The 10,307-nt window shown below is 48.3% G+C and overlaps 1 protein-coding gene across 1 annotated transcript in view; it reads right to left on the bottom strand.

The window, feature by feature from the left end:
* Positions 1-5,298: 5,298 nt before the first annotated feature.
* The window catches only part of raver2 (ribonucleoprotein, PTB-binding 2), a gene marked incomplete at both ends in the record, with an annotated part of 41,596 nt that continues 36,587 nt past the window's right edge, over positions 5,299-10,307 (bottom strand). Inside the window, 6 exon segments of the mRNA XM_083672350.1 lie at positions 5,299-5,436; positions 6,152-6,358; positions 7,052-7,177; positions 7,655-7,762; positions 8,670-8,836; positions 9,239-9,350. Of these exon segments, the coding sequence (XP_083528476.1) occupies positions 5,299-5,436; positions 6,152-6,358; positions 7,052-7,177; positions 7,655-7,762; positions 8,670-8,836; positions 9,239-9,350 (858 nt within the window).

Raw genomic sequence — 10,307 nt, 5'->3', positions numbered from 1 at the left:
ATACAACTGGAACCAGAACCTTCTACAGCACTAGTACCGGAACTAGAACCTTCTACAACACTAGTACCGGAACTAGAACCAGCTACATCTCTAGAACTGAAACCAGAACCCTCCACAACTCTAGAACCGGAACCAGAACCTTCTACAGCACTAGTACCAGAACTAGAACCATCTACATCTCTAGAACCAAAATCAGAACCCCCCCCCCACAGCTCTAGAACCGGAACCAGAACCTTCTACAGCACTAGTACCGGAACTAGAACCATCTACATCTCTAGAACCGAAACCAGAACCCCCCCCCACAGCTCTAGAACCGGAACCAGAACCATCTACATCTCTAGAACCGGAACCAGAACTCCCCCCCCCCCCCCCGACAGCTCTAGAACCAGAAGAGGAAGTCTATCCGGTATCCCTTTCACTGTGCCATCCATGCTCCACGTTGTCTGTAATCCCTCTTTTATCTGTGAAAGACTAGAATGTCGCTGTTATTGGAACCTGTGCATGAGAGTCCAGATAGACCGCTTTCCAACCACCTTATTCAACTGTACATTTTGTACTTATATTTACATTTCTGTTGAGAAATTCAGTGAGAAAGTAACGATGAAGAAAGAAAGAGCTACCTGTGATGGACACTTGAGGGCAGTATAGCGTTACCATCTTTCTTTTACGCTGACTGTACTTAGCCATTCATCTCACAATTCTTCATAACTTCATAACTAAGCCATTGAATGATGGAAAGTATTGAAGCCATATTTCAGTTGTTTTTATTTGAACATTTTATAATTTTTGTATTCAATGTCATGATAGATTGTGTGTATGGGCGAGAGGTTTAATAGACGGGGTGAGAGCAGAGTAGTTTGACTTGAGGTCAGTGGACAGGTAAGGCTACAATAACAGAATGATTGGAAGAAACATTGCCGTCCATTTTATGATATCAACGTGACCCATCCAAGATGGAAGCGCAACGCAAATGGGGGGAAAACTAAGGAGACCAGCAAACCAATGTTGAATTTACGAATTGGTTAACATCTGGTTAGGGTTAAGGTGAGGGTCAGTTTTAGGTTTTGACCTTCTCGTCAGGTTGGCAATGAGATGCTGGTCAGGAAAGTCCCTATGGTCTCACAGATGAATATGGGGCTTTGAGGATTTCAAACAGTAGCACTTGTCAGTTTGAAAATGTGACGGTTGCTTGACATGCAGTAGTTTGAGATAGTTAACAACATCTTTAAATTATGGTCAATTCCATTTATTCTATTTCTAAAGTTTGAAATAAAATCGGTTCAGTCCATTTTTTAATTATAAAACAGTCAGACAAAGACAATGACAAAAAGACAACAAAACAAAGAAACATTCTTTTTTTGTTTCAGTCCATGTTTATTCCGGAATGTAAAAGACAATCCTTCTGCTCAAAAAGGAGAAAAACAAATCTATTTTTCAGAGGAATAAGACAAGAAAAGTATGACTGATGGAAAATGTACATAAATACACAAATATAATAAATAAAATCAATGTTTTTTTGTCTTCTGTGTGTCAAATTTCAAAAAGCGTCAAACGCAATATTAACTCTTGAAAACATTTTTTTTCTTCTATGTTACAGCAGTAAATAAGCATGCTAAAATTCCATTGCTTCTAGAAATAGCTTATTCACAGTAAAGCAATATCATCATAGTTGTGATATAAAATATTGCAAAATCTACAGTAGATTTCAGGTCAGAAAAAAATCCACAAACTTTCAAAGAAAACTGTGTACAAAGCAAATAAGCACACCAGATCTATATCTACAGCCATTAAAATGTTCCAGAAAGACTAGCTTCAGTATAAAGACTAGCTTCAGTATTGCAAAGCTTTGTGATCCCACACAAACGCAAACGCACACACACACACACACACACACGCACACGTTTCATATGGTTCAGTACCATACTGTAGGTTCATATTCGCTATATAGTAGCGACACTGTTGTGTTACGGCTATGAACTGTAACATGGGAACACGGGTCTGACGACACGTCTCAGACAACACTGACAAGCGTTCAGGGGAAAGTACCTTGTTTTACAATCAATATGAACAAGTACACCTGGTTGGCAACATGCAGAGATAGGCACAACAGATATAAGAGGGGAAACCCCAGCCCCCCACCCTAACCCCTTTCCCCCTCTGGGTTATACACACTCCCTTCTGAACCCCCCCCCCCCCCCCTCCTTTCCCATGAAGGGTCATGACCTCTCCACCAGAGGAACACTCCCAATAGAGGAGAGACAGACGGATAGAAAGTGAGAGGTCCGGTGGAGGTAAGGAGGTAACTGCGCTGTGGTCACCCATGTGATCATCCTGCTATAACACCATCGTCTCGCTCGGCCCGAAGCCTGGGTTCAAATACCGATCTGTGTATCTGTGTTTCCTGGTGCAACTGAACCAATGGAATAGGTCCCAAAAGTGCTAACCCTGCCCATCTATCACCCCAGGCAGGCTCAATCTCGAAAAGCAAAAACTCAAATCATTTCAAATACTGTTCTGACCCAGGTCTGCCTGGCTGTAGCCTGGGAGCCCTCACAGCTGAGCACAGGACACTGGTACACACAGCCAACACCCAGCAGCCAGAGAGAGAGAGAGAGAGAGAGAGAGAGAGAGAGAGAGAGAGAGAGAGAGAGAGAGAGAGAGAGAGAGAGAGAGAGGGGGAGGAATCAAACTACAATGAGAGGGCCAATAAATACAGGCAGGCTGAACTAGCAGCTGGAGCTGTTTTTCTCTCTGTCCCTTTATTCCTCTTTTCTCTCTTTCTCTCCCTCCCTCCCTCTCTCCGCTCCCTTCATACCACAGCCTACCTGCCAACAGCACAAACAGCATGGATTAGAGTACATACCCATAGACCCTACGGAACTGGTATAGGCAATGGGGGAAAGTCACCAGGGTCAAACTCTCTCTCACTCAAACACACACACACACACACACACACAGAGCTCTGCGTAGCACTGTGGTGCTCGCGGCAATGGCTTTAGAGTGGGTGAGACTGTAGAGAAAAGGCTAATACAATCACCGGAACGCCATTGAAACAACACACACACTGGCTTAAAGTGCCTGAATTACATGGCAGGGCAGACGTACAGTAAAACAGTACCACCCTGCCTCTGGTAGTCACCCCCGCTGAGAGGACAGAGAGCCCCCCCCCCCCCCGCCCCTTCTCCATCCTGTCACAGGGAGAAGTTAAACACACATCTCTCTCTACAAGCGTTGCCTTTTAAAGAGCTATCAGACCGGCCGTACCAAGACCAGCTGGGCAATTCACACCTACAGTAAACAAATACATGGGGGGGAAAAAACAAAAAAAACTAAAAGGCTTTTCGCCAGGCTAAAACATACCACTGAAAAAGTTGGTTTTAAATATGTTACAGTCAAACGTTGATATAGTCGCTAAGAGATGCTTGGCCCGTCGAGAGCACGATACAGGACACCGAGAAACACATCAGCGCTTAGTGAACTCAAGTCATATGACACGGGAGAAAGCAGCGTCTTTAATTCAAAACGAGTTGAGGGGTTTAACAGACAGACCGAGGGTGAGAGAGATTCGGGAAATGAGAGAGAAAAATGGAGAGGGGGAGGAATGCACGAAAAGAGATAAAGAAAGACTGGTGGACTGATTGAAGTACACAACACAGAGAGCAGTAATGCCCTGGTTTGCCCTCCTGTTGGCATTGTGATGGCAGAGTTGTGGTTATTGCCTGGGTGCCAGGCAGAAGGCCTTTTGCCAGCTGCTGAAGCCCTCGTCCTGATGCCCTCTCCCTGGGGGGGGGGGGGGGAGGTTAGAGGGGGGCTTACAGAATAACACCCACCACCAAAACCTCCGAGACCACCACAGCTGGGCTCTACTCAAATCCAATTGCTGAACTGCAATTCAATTCACACATTTAAAATCCATGATTATTTCCCATTATTGTCTATGCGGACTTGTCTACGCGAAATCGTGAGTAGAAATGGAATCGAGCCCCTTTCCTGAATAGAAATGGAATTGAGCCCAACCCCTTTGGAGCCCATGTCTCTGAGTTCAGTCAAACATGATTATCATTCCTCCCTCCCTCGTTTTGTTTCCCCTCCCTCGTTCATCTCTTATTGGCAGCTTATGGAGCTTTAAAAGCCTTGGGTTTAGAGTCTCTCCGAATGCTCTTCCTGGGAAAGTCCACCGCTCCAGAAACACAGCGAAGCACTGGGAAGGGGAGAAGCCCTGGGATCACAGCAGGGGTTTATACCCATGGCTTTCTGGGAGCTCCTGCGTACCTTATTGCGTTTAGCGACTTGACCCCTGACCCCCAAAAAGAAAACAACGGCCCTTGTGTACAGAGAAAAGTGGTCCGTGGGAGGGGCCAAGGACGTGTCCATCCATTGTCTCTCATACATGGCTATACATACCTAGTATTGTAATGGCTGTAAGGTACCAAGTGAGGTGTCCATTCATTGGCTATTAGCCCTGGCCAATGCGAGCCATTGTAAGCGTCCATTGTTCAAGGTTAGGAGCTCTGATTGGGTGTCCCCTTTCCTGTATCTCTGAGTGTCCAGGGTCTCCTGTAGGTTTCTCTACCCTGGGAATGGCTGATCACTCCTACACTTATAGCACAGCACAGCACAACACAACACACACACACGCACGCACGCACACACGCACGCATACACACGCACACGCACACACACACACACACGCACGCCAAGTCAAGTTCTCAGCAAAGAGAGATAAAAGACGCCTAGGCAGTCAGGGAAAGAGAGACAGAAGAGGATAAAATACATCAGTTAGAATGAAGCCTCAAAGCTGTGTGTGCAACACTGGACAGCTTCCCTTGTTTAGAGGAAGACTCTCCTCACAGAGAGAGGGAGAGAGAGAGAGAGAGAGAGAGAGAGAGAGAGAGAGAGAGGAACCTGACTAAAACAACAGCCCTAAATACAAGGCAGACAGTCAGGCTGCCCTTCAATACAAAAGCAGCTCACACACAATTAGAAAAATGTACAGAGTATTAGTCAAGAAACATTTACACATCAACTGAGAAGAGAGTAAGAGTTCAGAGTTAAGGCTTGAAAAGGACAAAAGCGCCATAGTGTCTGTGTGTGTGTGTGAGTTGACATTGTTTGTGTGTGTGTGTGTGTGTGAGTTGACAATGTTTGTGTGTGTGTGTGTGTGTGCCAATGTCAAAGAGCACTAAAGCAGAGACACTGTGTGTGTGTGTGTGTGTGTGTGTGTGTGTGTGTGTGTGTTGTAGGGGTTAGGTTGCAGGGGGCCAGAGAGAGAGAGAGAGGGGGGGGAGGGGGTCATGTCTAGATCCTCTTCTTCTTGAAGTAATCAGCATACTGCCCCCCGAGACCCTGGGAGTGTTGCCCCACGTACGACCCGTCTGAGGTCATATCCTGTACCGGCAACTGGGGGTACTCCCGCTTCTGCCCCCGAGCCTGATTCTGATAGAGAGAGAGAGAGAGAGAGAGAGAGAGAGAGAGAGAAAGAGAGAAAGAGAGGAAGAAAGAGAGAGAGAAAGAGAGAGAGAGAGAGAGAGAGAGAGAGAGAAGAAGAGGGTGTGTGGGAGGGAAGAAGAGAGACAGAGAGAGAGAGAGAGAGAGAGAGAGAGAGAGAGAGGGAGTGAGTCAGCACAATAACTTGTGATCAATCCTGAGTGACTATGTACTTTCAGTCTAGATCCCAGACATCTGGAATGTGTCTCTGGTGTGGTCTGGTCTGGTCTGGTCTGAACACACTGACTGACTAACTGGGTCCCAAGTGTTCAGTGCCTCAGCGCTGAGGCGAGGCCGGGCCGGGCCGGGCCGGGCCGGAGGAGGAGGAGGAGAAGGAGGAAAAAGACAGTGTCTGCCCGGGCACGAGATGGGAGGTGAGAGTGTGTCTGTACAAAATAGCTGTAAATAATTTAAAGAGACATGGGTTCAGCTCAAGTGTCTCTCGGCTAAACCCTCCTGTCTACTCCTCCTCATCCGCACGCCTCAGCCCCTTCTGTCCTAATCTGGCCCTCTCACGGTCGGGAAGTGCTGCTGACTCCCCTCTCCCCCTCTCTCCCCCTCTCCCCCTCTCTCCCTGACAGCCTCAAAACACCATTCAGGTCGCTCCCATCTCTAATGTTAGCCTACAGGGTTTTCTGCTTCTTCTTCTTCTTCTTGGACTTACGTAATAGTACTGGTTCCATTGGTCGGCGGCGTGAGAGCTCTGGGTGTGCGTGGCGGCGCTGGGCGGGGCGTGAGGCGCCCCCATGAAGCCTGGCATCATGGGCAGGGCGCCGTAGGCTGGCATGACTGCCGCGGGCATCACGGGCGGGGCACCGCCATTACTGACTGCGTGCAGAGACACACCTAGGGGCTTACACATGTCTACCTCCTATCAGAGAGTAGAGAGAGAAGGAGACACACACACAGGTTACACATACACACACACACAGGTTACTACAGCATGTACAGTAGAGGCACAACCTGGAGCTCATATACATCAGCCTCCTATTAGCGAGAATAACACACGCATGCACGCACGCAAGCACCCACGCACACACACACGCGCGCGCACACACACACACACACACACACACACACACACACACACACACACACACACACACACCTTCAGTAAAAAGACACCTGCTCTGGTGCGGAGTGATGGCCTGTACCAACAGGATATCCATGTCCTGGTAATGTCAGACACTCCAAATAAACATATCAGCATGTAAATAAAGGGGCCTTCCCCGGGCTGTGTCTGTGTGTGTGTGTGTGTGTGTGTGTGTGTGTGTGTGTGTGCACAGGGGTGGATTTCACACAGGAAGGGTGGCAGGGTGGGATTGTAAGAGGGTCATGGGTTAACCACACACACACACACACACACACACACACTGTACTGTATATATACTGTATGGTTCAAGAAATTGTCATGTACAGTATATGATATAATGAAGAGGAAGGGTGTTGTGTGTGTGTGTGAGTGTGTGTGTGTGCGTGCGCTGGGGTTTTGGAGTGTGAGTTGGTAGGACTGGTGTCTTGGTGTGTGTGTGTGTGTGTGTGTGTGGACGGTCCAGTACTGTACCTTGCTGGGGTCTCTGTGTGGGTATGCCTGGGCCGCTGGCTGGGTCATGGGAGGCTGAGAATAGTACTGACTGACAGCCTGCATGTAGGAACTGTAATCCCCATAGGAAGAGACTGCTGCTGGAGCCTGAAACACAAGATGGATACGTTACACACACACACACACACACACACACACCATGCAAGCACAAATGTACACACACACACACACACACACACACACACACACACACACACATACACACACACACACACACACACACACACACACACACGCACACACGCACGCATGCACATAACCTATGAGTATGTCAGACTGCCTCTTCAATGTGTGTGTTTAGGGAGAGGAGTTATTGCATTTTCATGTTGACATTTTCAGTTTTGCAGTATCACTTCCTTTATATTATGACCCCTGGGGCACTGGGAGTGTGTGTGTGTGTGTGTGTGCGCGTACATGTGTGGTTGCATGGTGTGCGTGTGTGTGTGTGTGTGTACATGTGTGCTTGCATGGTGTGTGTATGTGTGTGTGTGTGTGTACATGTGTGCTTGCATGGTGCGTGTATGTGTGTGTGTGTGTGTGTGTGTGTGTGTGTGTGTGTGTTACCTGGATGTGCTCCTTGCTGTAGTCTTGGCTGGCTTGGCTCTCCTGTGCGGCTGTGTTGTAGCTCTGGGCTTGTGCTTGGTAGTGCTGGTACCACTGCTGCATGGCCTCCTACAGCACAACAACACACCAGCAGACATTACAGACGGACCGGCAGATGGCCAGACAGACGCGCACACACACACACACACACACACATCTTCCCGTCCTCTGCACACTGCATACACTGTGTGTGTGTGTGTGCGTGTGTACTCTCTCTCTCTCTGGCCCTCTCTGTCTCTCTCTCTCTCGGGGGGGGGGGGGGGGGAAGTGAGCGAGCGTGCATGTGAGTGGTATCAGCAGCAGTAGCATTTATGAGCTAGTTTATTGTTAATGAGCTTAGGGCTGGGAATGGCATGGGATCTCCCGCTGCGATACGATCACGATACAACAGGCTGCAATTCAAACCATGTCGCGACACGACGAAATATTGCGATTCAACACTGCGGAAAAAATAAAACCTGTTTTCATTAGATGAAACTCAGAGGATCGATACAGAATTACAGAAATGAATGTGGCGATATTCAACTGGATGGGTATGTTCCCCAGTGCCAGTGTGAGCTCCTTGTTCTACAGGAGGTGTTTGAGTGCGGGGGCGGAGAGGACAGATGGAACCAAATACACACTGCCAAGAACTCTCTTTCTTTCTCTCTCTCTCCCTCTCTCTCTCTGGCTCTCTCATTGTCTGTCTGTCTCTCTCTCTTCATCTCTCTCTCTCTCTCGGTCCCTCTCTCAGCCCAGAAACACTTGACAGATTTATGAATATAATGCACACAGCCTGTCTCTAGCAGGAAGCACAGAAGTCTCACTGAGCAGAGAGCTCTGTGTGGTGTGTGTGTGTGTGTGTGTTCTGTATGCATGTGTGTGTATGTGTGTGTGTGTGTGTTCTGTATGCGTATGTGTGTTCTGTATGTACATGCGTGTGTGTGAGTTCTGTATGAGTGTGTGTTTTGTGTGTGTGTGTGTGTGTGTGTGTTACCTGTGAGTATCCCTGGCTGTACTGGCTGTAGTCAGCGGAGGTATCTGTGCTGTACTGGGCTGGGTGTGTTGCGCTGTGGGAGGTGGAGGGTTGGGAGACAGGGGGTATGGTGCTGCTGTACACCCCAGCCAGAGGCTGCCCTCCCTGGGCTTTGTTGACCGGCGGGCCTGCTGGACGGACCACACAACCACATGGAGAATCACTGGGTTAAAGACACAGAATGAGAGGTGGCATTTCATGTTGAATAGTAAATATGATGAACCAAAAAAGAATGTTTTGTGCAAGTATGTGTGCATGTCTGTGTGTGTGTGTGTGTGTGTGTGCATGCATGTCTGTCTGTGTGTGTGTGTGTGTGTGTGTGTGTGTGTGTTTCTCAGTTTGTGTGTGTGCGTGTCTGTATGTCTGTGTGTGTGTGTGTGTGTGTGTGTTCTACAGCATAAAGGTCCAATCACTTGACCTGTTAGCTATCTGCTGTGTACATGCAGTGACTGTGTGTGTGTGTGTGTGTGTGTGTATGTCTGTGCTTGCGTACATGCGTGTGTGTGTGTGTGTGTGTGTGTGTACTCTACCTTGCAGAACCATGCCTGGCAGCACACTAGCTAGGTTCAGGTAAGGGTTGGATGGTAGTTTCATCTCCTTCGGAGGCTCACCCAGTAGAGAGGTCTGACTGCTGCTGGGAGCCTGGAGCACAGGAGAGAGAATACACTGAACCATTTATCATTCATACGGCACACACACACACACACACACACACACGCACACACGCACACACACACACACACACAGACACACACACACAGACACACACACACAGACACACACACACCATCATCAAAGCTTACATTAACACACTCAGCATAAATTTAGTTAGTTCCCAATACAGGGAGATGTAATGTATGCACATTATTTTCTTTTAAAATTCAGTGCATTTGGAGGAGCACCAGCTTGAGGTTAAGATACGGCCACTCAATACAGCTGCCTTTCAATCCTATGCAGCAGTCTCAAATCAAGTGTGTGTAGAGCAAGGGAGGTCGATGGGGTAGAAATCGGAGGCCGGGCTCATTGTAATGCATGGAATGTGTGTGTGTGTGTGTGTGTGTGTGTATGTGTTATGTGTGTAGGAAGGGAGTTGTCTGTGTGTGTGTGTGGAGAGAGAGAGTTGTCCATGCGTGTGTGTGTGTGTGTGTGTGTGTGTGTGTGTGTGTGTGTGTAGTACAGGTAGTAGTGTACTCTCGAGCAGCAGGTACCACAGTGGCCCAGTGGAGTGTGTTCCCTGTTAATTAGTGTGTCCCAGCAGAGAGCTGGGCTCCAGCAGTGTGACCCTGGACTCCCATTACAGCCTCTCCTGAGCTGAGCCCAGCCGAGGGACTGAATCATAATGACAGTCAGGCCAGCCATTACACAGATGATCACTACTGCACTCATATCACAGGAAGACGGGTGGAATCAAGAGACAAGTGTGTGTGTGCGTGTGTGTGTGTGTGTGTGTGTGAGGAGATGTTGGAGGGAGCAGTGCATTGTGGGTAAATCCTGAGGCGACAGAGCCTTCAGGGCAATGGGACCCTTGTGTGTCTGTACGTGCGTGTGAGTGTGTGTGTGTGTGTGTGTGTGTGTGTGTGTGTGTGTGTGTGTGTGTGG

The sequence above is a fragment of the Argentina silus genome (assembly GCF_951799395.1).
Source record: "Argentina silus genome assembly, chromosome: 6".
Lineage (NCBI taxonomy): Eukaryota > Metazoa > Chordata > Actinopteri > Argentiniformes > Argentinidae > Argentina > Argentina silus.
Note: the sequence above shows the minus strand (reverse complement) of the source record. Positions and strands in the feature narration are given on the sequence as shown.